This window comes from Talpa occidentalis, unplaced genomic scaffold (assembly GCF_014898055.3).
Source record: "Talpa occidentalis isolate TD23 unplaced genomic scaffold, MPIMG_talOcc4v2.1 talOcc4.16, whole genome shotgun sequence".
Lineage (NCBI taxonomy): Eukaryota > Metazoa > Chordata > Mammalia > Eulipotyphla > Talpidae > Talpa > Talpa occidentalis.
The window spans coordinates 5,755,408-5,773,905 of record NW_023601653.1 but is presented as its reverse complement, the minus strand read 5'-3'; the positions used below and the strand labels follow the sequence as shown (position 1 = coordinate 5,773,905).

General features: G+C 58.7%; 1 protein-coding gene across 1 annotated transcript in view; it reads left to right on the top strand.

The window, feature by feature from the left end:
- Positions 1-18,498, top strand: part of TRIOBP (TRIO and F-actin binding protein) — a 51,197-nt gene that overhangs the window by 10,971 nt on the left and 21,728 nt on the right. Inside the window, exons 5-9 of the mRNA XM_054696838.1 lie at positions 204-3,183; positions 7,285-7,399; positions 8,047-9,159; positions 11,681-11,758; positions 13,736-13,873. Coding sequence (XP_054552813.1) covers positions 204-3,183; positions 7,285-7,399; positions 8,047-9,159; positions 11,681-11,758; positions 13,736-13,873 — 4,424 coding nt within the window. The remainder of the gene's footprint in view (positions 1-203; positions 3,184-7,284; positions 7,400-8,046; positions 9,160-11,680; positions 11,759-13,735; positions 13,874-18,498) is intronic.

The window sequence follows — 18,498 nt, the reverse complement described above, 5'->3', positions numbered from 1 at the left end:
CTGACCCCAGCTGGAGAGAGGCGGCTATGCCCCAACAAACTGCATTGATCAGAGGGGTGCAATTACTTGCATGGATGGTGGGTCCCCTAGGAAGAGGATTTGGGGTTTTCCCCAATTGTCTATCCCAGGGGACAAAGAAAGGGAAGGTGTGAGAGCTGCTTGGGCCTCTCCCCTCCCCTGGGAACTTCCTCTTTTCTCTCCAGACACCAGCTGCGGGAGCCGAAGTCCCGGACGGCAGTTGGCGAAGCTCCGAGGAGAAGGTGGGTGCTTCTTGGAGCGGCACCAGTCAGCGCTGTCCCAGGCTTCCTCAGCAACTCCACAAAGTGGACCTCGAAGTGCCACCCCCCAGACTCCCTCTCTCTGCCACGCTGCTCAGAGGGACATCACGCAGGCTGCTTTCACACAGCTTGATGCACCCCGAGTCACCTCTCCCACCCAAAACGCCCAACGGGACAAGCCCAGGACCTTGTCCACCCATCAGGACACTCCCAGGACCTCTTCCACACGGCAGGACACCCCCAGAGCATCTTCTCCCTCAAGAATCACCCAAAGGGACAACCCCAGAACCTCGTCCACCCAACGAAACAATCCTCAACTTCCTTCTCCCCCTAGAACCATCCAACAGGACAGCTCCAGATCCTCGTCTACCCAACAGGATGACTCTCGGGCTTCTTTTCCCACACGTGCGCACCAGTGTGACAAGCCCAGAACCTCTGGCCCACGGGACAACCCCAGAGCCTCTTCCCCCAACAGAACCACCCAAAGGGAAAACTCCAGAACATCCTGTAGCCCACAGGACAACCCCAGAGCCTCCTCCCCCAACAGAACCATCCAAAAGGAAAACACTAGAACATCCTATGGCCCACGGGACAGTCCCAGAGCCTCCTCCCCCAACAGAACCATCCAAAAGGAAAACACTAGAACATCTTGTGGCCAATGGGACAACCCCAGAGCCTCCTCCCCCAACAGAACCATCCAAAAGGAAAACACTAGAACATCTTGTGGCCAATGGGACAACCCCAGAGCCTCCTCCCCTAACAGAACCACCCAAAGGGAAAACTCCAGAACATCCTATGGCCCACGGGACAACCCCAGAGCCTCCTCCCCTAACAGAACCACCCAAAGGGAAAACTCCAGAACATCCTGTGGCCCACGGGACAACCCCAGAGCCTCCTCCCCTAACAGAACCACCCAAAGGGAAAACTCCAGAACATCCTGTGGCCCACGGGACAACCCCAGAGCCTCCTCCCCTAACAGAACCACCCAAAGGGAAAACTCCAGAACATCCTGTGGCCCACGGGACAACCCCAGAGCCTCCTCCCCTAACAGAACCACCCAAAGGGAAAACTCCAGAACATCCTGTGGCCCACGGGACAACCCCAGAGCCTCCTCCCCCAACAGAACCATCCAAAGGGAAAACTCCAGAACATCCTGTGGCCCACGGGACAACCCCAGAGCCTCTTCCCCCAACAGAACCATCCAAAAGGAAAACACTAGAACATCCTGTGGCCAATGGGACAACTCCAGAGCTTCCTCCCCTAACAGAACCACCCAAAGGGAAAAATCCAGAACATCTTGCAGCCCACGGGACAACCCCAGAGCCTCCTCTCCCAACAGAACCATCCAAAAGGAAAACACTAGAACATCCTGTGGCCCACGGGACAACCCCAGAGCTTCCTCCCCCAACAGAACCACCCAACGGGATAACCCCTGGACTTCTTATAGTCAACAAAACCCCAGAAGCTCATCCACCCAACGGGAAAACCCTAAAGCTGCTTGTACCCAATGGGATAAACTTAGAGCCTCCTGTACCCAACAGGATAATCCTCGATCTGCTTCCTCTCGACGGGACAAGCCTGGGACCTCCTCCCCTCAGTGCTGCACCCAACAGAGCAACCCTGGGACAGCCTCTCCCCACCGTTCTCAGCGGGGCAATCCCAGGAATTCCTCTCCCCATCGCACTAACAAGGACATCCCCTGGGCCTCCTTCCCCCTCCGGCCGACCCAGAGTGATGGCCCCCGATCCTCTTCCCCATCTCGTTCCAAGCCAAGCGAGGTCCCCTGGGCATCCATCGCCCTCCGGCCAACCCAAGGGGAGAGACCGCAGACCTCATCTCCCACTAGGGTGGGCCCGCCCTCCTCCGGCCCTTCGCAGCAGAACTCACCATCCCGGACCGCCTCCTCCTCCCTTAACCCAGGCCAGCATGGCACCTCCCGGACTTCCTCACCTCTATACCCCACCCTCCGCGGGGCTCCCCAGCCCTCTTCTGAGCCCGCTCAGGCCCCATGTGCTGTGTGCATCGGGCACAGGGATGCCCCCCGGGCCTCTTCGCCTCCACGATATTTGCAACATGACCCCTTCCCCTTCTTCCCAGACCCCCACGTGTCAGAGAGTGAATCGCCCCACCATGACCCTCCCTATATGCCCCCAGCTGTGTGCATTGGACACCGGGATGCCCCCCGGGCTTCCTCGCCACCCCGTCACACCCAGTTTGACCCCTTCCCCTTCCTCCCAGACACATCAGATGCTGAGGACCAGCCCCCCCAGCATGACCCTCCTCTGTTCCCCCCACCTGTGTGTATTGGGTACCGTGATGCACCCCGGGCCTCCTCCCCACCACGCCAGACCCCAGAGCCCTCCCTCTTACTCCAGGATCTCCCCAGGGCTAGTACTGAGAGCCTTGCCCCCTCCACAGACTCTCTACATGAGCCCCCCCACATCCCCACCCCTGTGTGCATCGGGCACCGGGATGCACCCTACTTCTCGTCCCCACCACGCCAGGTCCCCGAGCCCTCCCTGTTTTTCCAGGACCATCCCGGGACCAGCATGGAGAGCCTGGCCCCCTCCATCGACTCTCTGCATGGCTCCACCATGCTGCCCCCTCAAGTGTGCATCGGGCACCGGGATGCCCCCCGAGCCTCCTCCCCACCCCGCCACCCACCCAGTGACCTAGCATTCCTGGCATCCTCACCACCACCAGGCAGCTCCGGGGGCTCCAGGGGCTCAGTACCCCCCGGGGAGACCAGGCACAACTTGGAGAGGGAGGAGTACTCCATGCTGGCCGACCTGCCCCCGCCCAGGAGGCTGGCGCAGAGGGAGCCAGGCCCCCAGTGCAGCAATGGGGGCCGCACCCGCAGCCCCGGCCGCGCAGAGGTGGAGCGCCTCTTCGGGCAAGAGCGCAGGTGAGCCCAGGGCCCGTCAGCCAGGTGGGCTGGGGAGGAGGCTGGGCAGCAGGACAGGTGCACGGTTCACAGGCTTAGGCTGTCAGACAGAAAGTGTTCAGACCTCGCCGGCCACCTGCCGGCCGTGTGACTGTGGGCAAGTCACTTCTCTGTTTCCACATTACGAATTTTTTTGACCACTGTGTATTTTGTGCATTGCCTCATGACTAAGAGGCAGGGGGTTCAAATCCCCAACCTGCGTGACCTGGTAAAGTGATTTAATATACGGGAGCCTCAGTTTCCTCATCTGTAAAATGGGGAGCATGTCAGTACATTAACGTGAGCGAGGTTAACTCTCACACCCTTTGTTTGATCCAGAATCACAGTTTATTTTGGTTTTTCCTCCTCACACCAGGAAGATGAACGTGCCCATGAATCTTTTCTGCCTTAACAAAGAAAGTGCACAGGTCCCAGGCCTTTCAGAAACAGTTGATTTAAAATGTATGCCCAGGGCCTCCCCGGTGGCGCAGCGGTTGAGCGCTGGGTTGCGAAGCTGCCCGCAGCCTCTGTGGCGCCGGTTCGATCCCCGGCTGCTCCCCGGCCACTGGAGGAGGGTCCCACATGGCGCGCAGACCTCTCCTGCCGCCCACTGCTCCCCTCAGCAGTGTACTTTGGTCCTTCTGCCTGCTCTGCTCCCCGCTCTGGCTCTGGTGAATTCTCTCACCCTCCCGCGCTTCTGACTGTACCCAGTGCATGTATAAACAAAACAAACAAACAAATAAATAAATAAATAAGCATGCCTCTATTAAAAAAAAAAAATAAAAAAAATAAAATGTATGCCCAGAGGCACGTATTTTAAGTAAGAAAACTCAGACTTTCTCGAGGTTAAATGTTACTTTCCTAGGACATGGTGACAACCTGCAGGTCAGGTGCCCTGGGCATCCCCAGTCCTTGTCACGGGCCCAGCGCAGGTGTCCCCACCCAGCAGGACATCTGCTTCTCAGCTGCTGCAGAAAGGGGACACTTTGTTCATCTGCCTGGAATTTCTTTCTCCTGCAGCCCCAGCCTCAGAGTTTTCAAGGATCAGGCCTGGAATTCCACCAGCAAGGTTCAAAAGAACATTAAAAAAGGTCTGAAAGTCTCAAAACTTTCAGTGGACAATTTCGTGACTTGCATGAGCGCAGGGTGTGGCTACATCACCACCCAGTTTCAGAACATTCCCATCACCCTAGAGGCCTCCTCATAGTTTGCATCTCAAATTCCTCTCTTTGTTGCCCCCTCAGGCAACATTTTCTCTTAGATTTGAATCTGCCTGAGAAACCTTAGCTCTTATTCTTCAAGTTTCCTTTTCCAGTAAATTCGATCCATCTATACTGTCCAGGTGACAACCTTGTGTTCGCCAGCATTCACTCAATTCTTTATTTAGCCTTTTAAAAAAATATATAGTTAATTAATTTATTTATTTATACATACAAGCACTGGGTACAGTAAGAAGCGCGGGAGGGTGAGAGAATTCACCAGAGCCAGAGCGGGGAGCAGAGCAGGCAGAAGGACCGAAGTACTCTGCTGAGGGGAGCAGCGGGCGGCAGGAGAGGTCTGCGCGCCATGTGGGACCCTCCTCTGGTGGCCAGGGAGCAGCCGGGGATCGAACTGGTGCTGCAGAGGCTGCGGGCAGCTTCGCAACCCTGCGCTCAACCGCTGCGCCACCGGGGAGGCCCTATATAGTTAATTTTTTAAAGAGTAGTTTGTGACTCACAGAAATATTGAATGGGAAGTACACAGGGTTCCCATATGCTGCCTGCTCCCCTGATCTCCAACAGTTTCTCCTACTATCAACTTTCCCCCACCCCTGCCCAGTGGTCCATGTGTTGTAAGCCATGGACCAACACTGACCATTAGTTGATCATTACCATGTGATTATCATTAGTTTCCATTAGGGTAGACTCCTGGGGGTGTACACCCCGTGGATTTGGATAAATGGGTAATGCCATGTATCCGCCATTATAGTATCCGAGAATTGTTTCACTGCCCTAAAAATTCCTTTGTTTTTAGCCTTATTATGATTATTATTTTTGGTAGCATAGATTTGCATATCTTGGACGTTGTCTGATAATTGAGAAGGGCTTATAACAGAAGGGACAGGTTTCTGCATTTAATTGCATTTACACAATTACATCTATTCATTTTGTCTTACTCTTTGTCTCCATTGGCAAAAATTTTTTTTAAAAAAATAAGTTATTTACCTCTTTATAAGCTTTCCTGACATTTAATTGATACACCAAAAATTGTATATGTTTGATGTATACATTTTGGTGATGTGGATTATTTTCCTTTTAACCAAGATTTTATAATTCTACTGAGTAATGAATTTTTTCCTCTTTATGGCACTTTTTTTCCGAGTAGAAACACTACTAAGAATTCATCCTTTGAAGATGATTTTTTTTTTAAAGATTTATTTATTTGCACAAGAACCGGGGTACAGGCCAGATGTGCGGGAGGGTGAGAGGATTCACCAGAGACACAGCAGGGAACAGAACAGGCAGACTGATGAAATACACTGCTGAGGGGAGCAACAGGCACAACAGGAGAGGTCTGCTATGCCATGTGGGACACTCGCCGGCGCTGCAGAGGCTGCAGACAGCTTCACAGCGCTGCGTTCAACTGCCTGCGCCACCAGGGGAGGCCCCTTTGAAGATGATTTTTAAAAAAGATTTATTTATTTATGCATACAAGAGCTGGGGTACAGGCCAGAGGTGCTGGGGGTGGTGAGAGGATTCACCAGAGACAGAGTGGGGTGCAGAACAGGCAGATTGACTGAAACACGCTGCTGAGGGACCAGTGGGTGAGATAGGAGAGGTCTGCTGTGCCAAGTGAGTCAGCTCCCTGGCCGGGCATCAAACTCATGCTGCAGTAGCTGTGGATAGCTTCATAGTGCTAAGACTTAACTCCTTGAGCCACCAGGGAGGCTCCATCACTACTCATTTTTAATCAATGGGAACAAGAGACTTTTTAAATTAAGAGGGTCTGTCTATCAGATGTGGCCACCAGGCCTGAAGTCCGGGGTCTTAGGGATATCATCTGCATGGACAGTGCACAGTGGCCTTTCTAGAGTTGTGTAGGAAGAGAGGATGTTTCTTTCTTCCTTCTGGTCTTGCCCAGAGCTCTTTTACGGACAGCTGGGGTGAGCTAGAGTTTCCAGGCTGGAATCCTATGAGTATTGAGGGGGAGTAGGGGAGCCGAGAAAATCCCAAACCTGCCGTATGGACAGGAAGAGGGCAGGAGAGGAAGTGGGGGCACATTACAGGCCGCTTCTGCACATGGGTTCCATGAGGTGAAATGTGGTGGGTGAGTCTCTGGCCGCAGGAACCTAAAGCGCTCCATAAATGTGTGCAGTGCCTGGCACACATTAGGTGCTCAGCACACAGTAGGTGCTCAATAAACCTCAATTCCCACAAAGACCAGTCTAACCTTTGTCTGGGGGTGACTGGTGGGTGACTGATGGGGCAGCGGTCAGAAACAGGAAATACTGGTGAAATAGGAGACTGCCAGGGCAAGGTTACACCCCCCCCACCTTGTGTCACCCCTTTTCTCATTTCTTTTCTTTTTTTTTTTTTCTTTTTTTATTTATACAAGCACTGGGTACAGTCAGAAGCGCGGGAGGGTGAGAGAATTCACCAGAGCCAGAGCAGGGAGCAGAGCAGGCAGAAGGACCGAAGTACACTGCTGAGGGGAGCAGCGGGTGGCAGGAGAGGTCTGCGCGCCATGTGGGACCCTCCTCTGGTGGCCGGGGAGCAGCCGGGGATCGAACCGGTGCTGCAGAGGCTGCGGGCAGCTTCGCAACCCAGCGCTCAACCGCTGCGCCACCAGGGAGGCCCTTTTCTCATTTCATTTTTGCAAGAGCCCCAAGAGGCAGGTAGACTAGAATGGTGTCAACAACCTCCATTTTTCAGAAAGGGAAACTGAGGCCCCAAGAGGATCATCATGCACTTAGCATCCTCCACTGAGCTTGTGGCGGGTCCCTGCATCTCCCACATGTCCTGCGGGGGTGGGAGTCGAGAGCTGGGAGTTGGGGAGTGGGACAGTCCCAAGGGCCCTCAGAGGGGCGACTGCATTTGCTCACAGGAAATCCGAGGCACCGGGGGCCTTCCAGGCCCGGGACGAGGGGCAGTCACAGCGGCCCAGCCAAGGTCAGAGCCAACTTCTCAGAAGACAATCCAGCCCTGCCCTCAGCAGGGAGGTGAGCACTGCCAGCCTGTCCTGTGCCCCTGTGCTCTTAAGGGGGAGCCACTGCTTCTCCCCAACCCAAGGTAGGCAGGGGTCCCAGAAAGGGAGGCCCTTATGAAGGGTGGGAGGCACAGGAGGGCATCCTGCATCCGCCTCTCCCAGAGACCAGCAACTCTTGGCAGATTTGAGAAGGACTCCAAGTTAGTCTTTTGAAAACAGCCCTTCTGTGCCATCCCCCGCCTTCTGGAGGGACCTGCCGTTTAGGGAGTTTCCTGGAAAAGCCTGGGACACCTCAGGCCCGTTGTAAGGGCTCTCTCTTCCGGGGTGGGGATTTGTTCTTTTAAAGAACCTCTTGGAGGCTGGGCCCACCCAGTGGAATGGCGTGTGGGGGGGAAGTACCTGACAGCCCACCTTGGAATCAGCATCTTGGGCCGGAAGCTAGCAGCTCTCTGCCCTTGTCTTGCTGAGAAAGTGGGTGAGGGGGAAGAGCTGCCGCCCACAGGGAGGGAACCCCCAATCCTGGTGCTTTTTGACCTGCTTTAATCCAGGCTGCTCTGGGACACAGATTGTTCCTCCCGGGGCCTAGGCGCGGCCCCCAGCTTCCAGAGGCCACCCTGCTGGAGACCTGAAGACTCACTCACTTCCTTGCCTTGTCCTCAGGTTACCAAGACCCCAGTGAAGCAGGCAGCACCAGCCCGACGGAGCCAAGGAGATCCCCCTCCTTCCAGGAGCCCCGAGAGGCGGCCTGAGGGGAACCAGCGGCTTCAAACGTCCTCTCAGCCCCCCAGGACATCAGCCAGGACCCCTGAGAGGGAGCAGCAGATGGAGAAACCTCTGGAGAGAGGCCGTGCAGGCCCAAGACAGTCTCTGGGAGGATGGCGGAGTCAGGAGGAGCTCCCAGGCTCCCGGGGCCCTCACAGACACCTGGAGAAAAGTGGGAGCAGCCAGGAGGAGGGCCCCGGCCTGGGGGGCTGGCAAGGACTGGAGAAACCCATACGGGGGGCTGCCAGAGCCCTGGAGGGCACCTGGGGGGATCTTCCCAAGGAGTCTGAGGAGAGCTGGGGGCAGCTGTGTGGCTCCCTCAGCCATGGGGGGCAGTCAGAGCCCTGGGAGGAGCCCCCCAGTAACGGGCTGCGGGAGTCTCCCAACAGGCCCGCTCAGAGGGGGTGGGGCAGCCTACAGGAGCTGTCTAGTCCTCACCAGCCCAACAGCCCCACAGAGAACTCCAGTATACACCTCGCGGGGTTCTCAAAATCCCTGCAGCCTGAGACACCCACTGCTGAGGACCAGGGGGCCGAGGGAGAGGGCCCACACCTGCAGGGTCCCAAGAGGCAACCTGAGCTGGACTGGAGGGACCTGGCAGGCCTTCTCAGGGAGCAAACGCTTGCCTCCCATCTCCCAAGGCAGTACTGGGAAGGCCTCCTGGAGCTCTTGCAGGCCCAACGGCCCCGCAAGGACCCAGCCGGACACTGGGGTGGCCTGACCATGGTTTCAGGGCCAGAACTGGATTCCCTGGGCCCAAGTGGTGCTTTGGAGCAAGAGCAACACCACCAACCTGAGGGCTGGGCCCAGGCCACCCTAGTCAATGGACACAGCCCGGGCCAGGGGCCTCAGAGCTCAGCCCAGCCTCCCAGATCTGCCTGCACCTCCACCCAGTGGCCAAAGACCAAAGTGACAAGCGGACCTGAGACCTCAACTCTGCCTGGTCTGGAAGAGAGCGGCCAGCTGGGACGCAGGAGCCCTGCAGGGGGCCCCAGCTCTCCAGAGAGGAAGGTAAGTCAGTCTTCCCTCTAAGAGGCAGTGGGGAAGTCAGCCCCGCCAGATGCAGATAAGCATCCTAGGAAAGGCCTCCCCTCAGCGCCTGCATGTGTGCTGAGACTCGGCCCTAACGCCCTCCTTGCCCCAAACCTTCCCCACCAGCAGGAAGGTGACCAGCCAGCACTCTCTGGGGCTTTTACTGTGTGCTGAGTCCTGGTCTGAAATACTTTGTGGTTATCCTCCGTTCCCCCCTTTAATGTCCATAGCCATCTGATGAGAAACACATTGAGACTCAGAGAGGTGAAGCCACTTGCCCGGGTGCACATAGCCCCTAAGGACTGGGGCATGGTGAACGTAAAGGCCCTGGTCCTGGACCTTTTCCCCTTGAAGCGCCCACCTGGTTCGTGTTGCTCCTCCCTGACGCTGCCTGGCCTGCAGCCAATAGGCCGGCTCCCCTCCCCCTGCTGCAGTCTAAGTTCCTCAAGGTCCAGGACAGCCTTGCTTACCCCTTTTGGGCCCCTCCAGCTCCCCTCAGACACAGGGAGGAGGCTCCATAACTGTTCACTTGGTCGAGCTGGCTGCTGAGACCGGCTGCTCACATGAGTCTCACGGACAAAGGCCCGGTGCTGGACACTTAGTAGGTGCTCGCCCAGCCCCTTCCCTGCCTCCTTGGCCCAGGTGCCAGGTCGCAGAGGCAGTGGCGCTGTGGTGCCACACACCTAGAGCCTCTATCTGCAGATGGGTGAGAGGAGCCCAGGACTCCGCTGCCGGGCCTGGGCACCCGGGATGCCCTGCGCACTTCGAGACGCCAGCTTCTCTTGGTCCTGGTCTTGCCCAGTACAGTGGGGCCAGGCTCCTCCCTGAGGAGTTAAAATAGGGTGACGGGGGTGGGGAGGGAGCACTGGGTGCTTCAGGGGCACTGCAAAAGACATAGCATTGGTTTTTTTTGGTTTGTTTTTTTAAAGATTTATTTATTTATACAAGAACTGGAGTACAGGTCAGAGGCGCGGGAGGGTGAGAGAATTCACCAGAGACAGAGCAGGGAACAGAACAGGCAGACGGACCAATGACACTACTGAGGGGAGCAGTGGGCGAGGCAGGAGAGGTCTGCTCCCCCATGTGGGTTTCTCCCTGGCTGGCAGGGAATTGAACCTGCACTGCAGAGGCTGTGAACAGCGGGATGTGCTCAACCCGCTGCACCACCATGGAGGCCCAAAAGACATAGCATTGGTTTCTTAAAGATTTATTTATTTATGCATACAAGAGCTGGGGTACAGGCCAGAGATGCAGGGGGTGAGAGGATCCACCAGAGACAGAGTGGGGAGCAGAACAGGCAGATTGACTGAAATACACTGCTGAGGGGAGCAGCAGGCAAGGCAGGAGAGGTCTGCTGTGCCATGTGGGTCTCTCCCTGGCCAGCAGAGGATCGAACTCATGCTGCAGAGGCTTCAGATTGCTTCATAGTGCAGTGCTTAACCCCTTGCGCCATCAGGGATGCCCAGAAGACATAGCATTGGCAGGACCTCTGGGTGCCAATTGCTCGCCCAGCATGAAAATCCTTGGCCTGCCTCGCAAGCCTCCTTTCCTTCCACCCCAGATTTTCCCTCCAGTTGTGCTGAGCTGGCTGCAGAGCCCTCGCACACATTTCCTGCCTTTGCACATGCTGTTCCCATGGCCCAAGATGCTCTTCCCTTCCTTCTTTGCCCACCAAGTCCAAGTCCTAAAGCAGATGCTCTGTTCTGAGAATCATCCCTGAATATTCTTTTCCCCAGGCAGGTGATGTCCCTCTTCTGGGCTTGGTGGTCCTGCTCCCCTCCATGTGGGCACAGTCCTCATTTCCCCATAAGAAACGCGGGCTCCGCTGGGCAGGAGCTGTGCCTACTTATCTCCGTCTCCTGCCCTCACTGGCCCAGGACTTGACAAGGAGGAGCTCAGTTCAGGGGATGGATGAACAGTGAATGCGTGGATGCTTGAGTGCCCCCGGGAACAGATGCAGGATGGGTGGGTCAGTGGGCAGATGATGGCTGAATGGCAGACATCGGATGTGTGAGCGAATGGATTATAAATAAATCATCTATATTGGACAAATGATAAGTAGATGTTGGATGAATGATAGAAGGGTGGATGAATGACCGACAGATAATGAGTGTGCAATAGATGAATGTTGCTTAGATGGTTTGACGAACACATGGATGAATGTTGGGTAGAATATGGACGGGTGGATGTTACACGGATGGGCAAATGTGGACTAGGGGGGATGGACTGTGAATGAATGTTGGATGGACAGATGGGTGTTGGATGGATTGAGGAAGGATACATGGATGTAGGATGGACGGATGATGAATAAATAGGAAATGGATGTCTAATGGATAGACGAGGGGGTGGATAATGCCCTGCGGATGCTGGGTGGTAGGATGGATAACATGAATCTATTGAGGCTGGATGAAAGGACGCGGAATTGATGGATGAGAAGGTAAATAGATGAATGGACCCGGGGGAATAACTTGGACTAAGCTGTGCTCTTTCTTATCTCCAGTTCCAATCAGAGGCGCCTGAGGAGTCAGACCCCAGCAGAGGCCAAGACTCACTGACGGATCAGAAGCTGGCAGACTCGGTAGCTGGGTCATGGGTGTGGGCATGTAGGGAGGGGAAGGGAAGGGCTGGGAAGTCAGGTCAGAGGTGGGTGGAGGTCCTCAAAGAAGCTCTGGGATCACCCACGCCACAGTTATCTCTGCCATGGGGCCATCTGTGTGCAGGGGCGGGGGTGGGGTGGGGTGGGTGGCAGTGGGGAAGGGGGTTGAGAAGAGAGTCTCTGGAGGAGCTGGGCAGAAGAGCCACCTTCTGGCTTAGGGGGCCTGTGGGTGAATGCTGTTGGGGTCAGAAGCCCAGGCCTTTACTTCTAACTTGCTAGCCTGCCCTGAAAATGGTTCTGCTTTTCCCTGGGCAAATGGCAATTTGGCCCCGATGGTCTCAAAAGGAAAGATCCTTTGGTTTTGAAGGGCCGGCTAGGCTGGGAGAAGAGGTAGGGCTTCCAGGAGCTGGAGCCAAAGAAGCAAAGAGGGATGAGGAGATGGCACAGCCAGCTGGGCCTGGAGAGCCTCCTGGGGCGGGAGAGAGGTGTGCGGCCCACTGAGGCTGCCCAGAGGCCTGGCGTCAGCTGGAACATAGCACTCTGCCCCACCCCTCCCAAGACCAGCCAGACACACTGTTCTCATCACCCTCAGCCTCCAGAGAGGTGAGGTCAGAGCCGAGGCCTCGGGGCAGCGGGAGGAGACTGGCTGGTTGGGGCTGTGCTTTCCTCCCCCAGCTGTTCCCTGTGCTGCCTTCTGAGAAGCCAGGTGTGTGTGTGTGGGGGGGGGGCATCTGGGGGTCTGGAACCCTGACATCTGCCCCTGCTGGGGTAGTCAGAGCTGGGGGATTCCGCCCAGTCCCTCCCTGGGGGGTAAGGGAGCCATCCCAGGGTGCACAGTTCATGGGCAGCTGGACTCAAACTAGAGCCCAGGTTCGGGAATCCCCACCCAGTGCTCTCTGATCCCCCCCACGCTGCTCTGGGCTGGTCTGCTGGGCCTCGAGCCACAGCCCTCCCCTCTGTGGAGCGGGAGGGGACAGGCCACCAAGGTGCTTCCAGTTCTCATGGGCGCTCCGGCAACTGCTCTTCCTCTTTCTGGGGTATTTCCTCATACTTCCTGGAGGCAGACTTTGAGAACAAAGAGGAAATAGCAATACAGGGGTCCCCTTCTGGTCTCCACAAAATGGGCCCACCCCAGCAGCACAGAAAACCCCCATCCTGCCCTCCCCCCAGCCCCGCCCCAGGCTGCCTGGACAGAACTGATCATGGCCGCCTTCATTCATTCACTTCCCACTCACACGCGCGGTGCCCTCCGCACGCCTGGCTGTGGGCTGCTTTGAACTGGAGCGCCAGCATGGGCCAGCCGGGGCCCAGTGGTCAAAGCCGGTGGGGGGTGCCCTCTGGGACTGCTGAGATCTGCCTGTGCCACCTCTGGAGAGTGTCTGCGTTGAGGGAGCTGGGACCCGTGGGCTGGGGCTGCCTCTGCCGCTAACCTGCTCCGTGATGCGGGGCAAAGCCTCTGCCTCACTGGGCCTCAGTTTTCCCAATAAGCCTGACTCCAAAGGGGGTGCATTTGGGCGGGGGCTGTAGCATCTGTGAGGCTGTTGTCATGGGGAAGAGGAGGCAGAGATTCCACACCTGTAGATATTTCCAGAGACACGAGATACACGTAGCCTCTTGGTGGTACCCTCTTGGTGTTACTTAAAGCAAAATGGTCTGAAAACCCTAAATGGAGTGAACACACAGCTGAGGTCTGCCCTCCCCCTGCCTCACCACTGGCCACCTGTGGCTAGACTCAAGGGGTGACCCCAAGGGTGCTGAGTCCAGGGACCCTGGCGGCCCAACCCACGTAGCCTGCAGGCATCACGAGCTCTTTGCGCAGCCGCCCTGGGAGAGGAGGAAGAGGGAAGCCCTGACCTTGGGGGAGACGTGGCAGATGGTGGGGGTGGGGGGGCTGTAGTCAGGGACTCCCCCACCCCACTCTAGAGGGACCTGGGGGCCAACCTGGACCCTGTTTGACAGGCAGACAAGAGGCCAGCGGAGGGCAAGGCTGGGCGCCCGCTCAAGAGCCGGCTGGTGAGCTCGTGGCGGATGCCCGGGGACCGTCCCACGCTGTTCAATCCGTTCCTGCTGTCTCTGGGGGTCCTCACTTGGCAAAGGGTAGGCTGGCTCCAGCTGGGCTGGGGGACGGGGTAGGGGAGGATGGGCAGCAAGAGGGAGGGGGGAGTTGGTGTTAGTTAAAGAAGAGAGTGGGGTTGGGAGGGAGGGCTGAGGGCCCCCCCACGAGAAAGGAGAGATGGCAGCAAGGGTCCTAGGCACCCTTGGTTTCTGCCAGTGAGCAGGATTGCCTACCTGCAGGGCAGGGCTGAGGGCTGTTTCTGGCTTTCAGAGTGAGGGGCGATTGAATAAGTTGCGCAGCTGAAAGCTCCCATCATCAAGGGGGGCCGGGGAGCCAGGTTGGGGGGAGGGGGACAGAAAGGGAGGGCCTGGAGGGGCTCTGGGATTGCAAAGTGTGTCTCAGACCTGGGCCTGAGCCAGTTGCATAAACATCTGGCATTACGTAACCCATCCCCTGCCCAGAGAGGGTTGTAAACACTCCGGCCTCCGGTTCTGGGGTTTCCTCCAGGGCAGGGAGGGGAGGTGCTGTGACTTGTTCCCTCCTGCCCCCTTCACAGCCAGAGGGAAGGGGTCTGTCTATCTCCAGGGGCACAGGGCTGCCGAGGTCTCTTTGCTGGGACTGACTCGCATACTCTCTGGATCCAGCAAGGCTGGACAGGTCAGGGAGAGGCTCAGGTTGGTGCGTGGACTTGCCCGAGGCCGCAGCTAGGGTTCAGAGGCGCCAGCCTCCTGCGATTCCCCTCCTTCCTGGATGGGAGAACAGCTGCAGCCACACTCCCAGTCTCAGCACCACATCTCTCCAACCGGGAAAAGCCTCAGGGTGGCAGGAGGGCTCAGGGAGTCAGGCTGCCGGGGGTGTGGTGAGGGGGGTATCCGGACACGAACTTCCCTTCCGGTGCACTTCAGTTTCCCCTCCGCTTCGCTTTGGGGGTTAAGGCTAAGGGTGATCAGGCAAACACAGTTATCTGGCAGGGTGCTACCTTAAAATCATGGGCGGGAATTACCTTATCAGACTAACTAAAGGTCACCAACATGCACACTGGGCAGGAGGGGGGGCAGGTAAGTCCTGGGCAGAGAAGGAGTCCTGGCAGGAAATGGGGGAAGAGCTCTAGAACGGGCGAGGCTGATTGGCATTACTATGAGCCGAGATGTGCTCCGTGCCCATGCCATGCATGCCACCTGGCTGGTTTTACCCTCGCCACCAGCTGCCCAGGGGCAGTTCAGTCGCCCATCTCACAGCAGGAAATGAACTGGGTGAGCAGGGGGCAGAGCTGAGATTCCAGTCCTGCTCTGGCTGCACTCAGAACCCCACATCCCCATGCATGCTGGTCTCCCTGAGCCCTCCGTGCAGCCCAGAGAGTCTGCATGACCCCCCCATTAGGCAGATTGGCAGCTGAGGCTCCGTGAGTTTGCAGCCATGCTCTCACCTGGGAAGGAGGAAGCTGGGAGCCCAGGGGCCAAACCAGAGGCCAAAACACCAGCAGAGCCTACCAGTTACTTAGAGCAGATGCAAATACTTCTCGGTTGGATGGTGAAATTAGTCGAAGGTCAAGAGCCAGGAAGCCTGGGCTTGAGCTCTGTCTCTGCCCCTCGCTCTCGGGACTTTGGGCCTTGGTCTCCCTTCTCTGAGTGTCACCTTGTAATCCTCAGTAGAGTCATAGTTTGAGGCTGGACGACCCCAGGGCTTGGCGGCTCAGTTGAATCCCTCGTTCCCGGTGCCGGGGCTCGCTCTGCCAGTCTCAGGGCCTGCGGTGGGCGGTGGGCGGTGGGCGGTGGGCGGCATTCCTCCCCAGGGGCAGGCCTTCATTGACTAATATTTGCTTAGGAGTTATTCCACCAAGGCCTTGTGCTGACCTCTGAGATAGAGACAAAGAACACTCCACCCCTGCCCACAAGAAGCTCACAATTCGGTGAGCACCTGCCACGCAGCTGGTCAGAGCGGCGCTACGGCTCTAGTGGGGCAACGTACTGAGGATGCAGGGAGCGCCAGGCTGGGAGTCTAATGCAGGGAACCCCACGCAAGGAGAGTCCAGCCCTGTGCTGGGAGCACTTTGGCAGCCTTTGGACTGAGACTTGAGAGGGGGAGGGGGGTTCCCAAACATTTGGAGGGGAGGGAGGGTGAGAAAGAGAAAGGGAAAGCGGAGACTTGAGCGAGTTGGGTTGGGACACGGAGGACAGGAAGGGAAGTGTTCCCACCGCACAGAGAACAGCATGTGCAGTCAGGGAGGACAAAGGACCTGGCTGATGCCGGGAGCTTCTGGTTGTCCAGCGTGTGTATGCCTTGCATGTAAAACGTGTGTATCGTGATGCAGGGCAGCAGGCCGGGGCCAGCTGGTGACAGGGGCAGGCTGCCTGGACCGCTGTTAGCACTGGAGGCGTCTGAGCAGGGGAGTGGTCTGATTACTGGACTGGGGGAACCCGAAGGGGGGTCCTAGAGGCCAGGAAACCAGCAGCGGGGCTGGTGCCCAGGCCTCTGGTGGTGGGTGAGGTCTTGCTCACTCATGCTCTCAAGGATTGAACCCGGAGTTAGGTACAGGAGAGGGCAGGAAAACAGCGAGGGAAGCCAGAAGGCCATGTCTAGAAGATGGATGCAGCTTGGCTTCATTTCTCAGGGTGAAGGTGAGACTTCCCAGTGGGAAGTGCTGGAAAAGTCCCTCAGCTTCTTGCGCCTGCATTTCTTTACCCAGGAAGCAGGGAATACAATTATAATTACGATAGCAAAATTCTTGAACCCCAAACCAAGAGGGCAGAATAGTTCAAATGGCAATTACTCCAAACTCACCTGCCCCTTACCTAAGGATATGCATTAGGGCAAGGGGTAGGGTGTTCTGGGTGCTTTCCACTCAATCCTCAGGACTACCCCACGCGGGAAGAGTAGTATCCCATTTTACAGGTTGAGTTGAGAGGGTAAGTAACTTGCTTAAGGTGACAGTGGGAGAGAATCACTATGCTGCATGCATTTAGCTCCAGAGTCTGCCAAGGTCCCTTCAAACTTCCACGTGTTCTGGGAATGAGAGACAGCACCAAAGGAGGTGGTTAAGTGGGAACCCCTTTGTGAGGAGGGGACTTTGGGGGGAGACCCTACTATTCCAGAACTCTCGATGTGCATAGATTCTGTGTCAGAAATCTCGCCTCCTCTTACTGTGACCTTGGGCAGGGCGGCTCACCTCTGAATCCCCGCGTCCTCGTTATTAAATTGGGCTAAGGACCCCTCCCTGCCGGGTCTCTGGTGAGAACAAAAGCCGATGACACAGGCAGAGCGGGACTCGGAGGCTGAGTCCGCGGACAGCGAGTCCAGGGTGCTCCGCCCGCGTCTCCTGCTGACGGAAGGAGTGGACACCTCGCTCGGTCCGCGTTCCGGGCTGGGGCGAGGAGCCGGAGCCCGGGCGGCGACAGGACCACACCCCGCTGTGGCCGCTCCGGGCTCCAGCCCCTGGGCCGGCGGAGTCACCTGCACGCCCGGCCCTTCCTTCCTCCGGGCACGCGAGCCCGCCCCGCCCCTCGCGAGGCCCCGCCCCTCGCCCCGCCCCCACTCGCGCAGCCCCGCCCCTCGCGCAGCCCCGCCCCCGCCCCGCCCCGCCCCATCCGCCCACCTCGCGCCCGGCCCGGCCCGCCGCGCCCGGCCCCGCCCCCGGCCCGGCCCGGCCTCCCATTGGCCCGCGCGCGGCCCCCGCCAGGAAGTTTGAAAAAAAAAAGTTTTACGGGCGGCCGAGGGGCCGGGGCAGCGCCGGGCGGGGACGGGCCGGAGCAGCGGCGGCGGGCGGCGGCGAGGGGCGGCGGCGGCGGGTTCCCGCGCCGCTGAGCCCGGCCCTAGCGCCTCTCACCCTCCTGCCTCCTGCTCGCCGCCCCGGGCGCCGCCATGACGGTGAGTGCCCCCGGGCCGCCCGCGCGCCCGCCGCGGAGGGGGAGCCGCGCCCCGGCCCGCGCCCCCGGCTCAGCGCCCCGAGGCGAGGGGCGCCCCGGCGCCGGCCCCCCGCCCCCCCGCCCCCACGCCCTCTCCCTCCCGGGACCGAAAGCCGGGCCGCCCCGAGGAGGGACTCCCCGGCCCGGCACCGCTGCCTGTTCTCGCGGGGCCCGTGCCCGCCTCTCCCGGCCGGGGACACCCGACTCGACTCCCCGGACGGCCAGACCCGGGCCTCGCGGGCGCCGCGGGGTGGGGGGGCCGAGGCCGCCCGGGCTGGAGGGCGCCCCGGCCGGGTGGGGAGCGAGAAGGGGGCGGCCCCCCGCCCGCCCTCGCGGGGCGTCTGTCCCGGGACTTGCGAAGCTGCAGCGCCCCGAGTCCCCGGGCTCGCCGCTCGGCCGCGGGGCGGGGGCCTGGGCGGGGCGGCCCGCGCCGGGGTGGGGGACCCGACGGCGGGGACGCGCCCTCCTCCCGGGGGGAGCCCGAGCCGGGGGAGCTCACTCTCCCCGTCGTCTCGGAAGCCGGGGCTGGGGGTTGGGGGTTCGGTGTTGGTGAGGTGCCCGCGTTGCGCCGAGGGTCAGAGAAGTAGACGCTCCTCCAGGGCAGGTTAGCCCCGGCCACGGCGCTCTGGAGAAGAACGAGCGGGCAGCCCCTGGCTTCGGGGGTGCCTTCCGCGGCTCTGACAGTCTGGCGTGGGGAGCCAGGGACCGGGGGTGGGGAGCCGGGACTGGAGATCGGGGACTGGAGAGCGGGACCCGAGACGGGC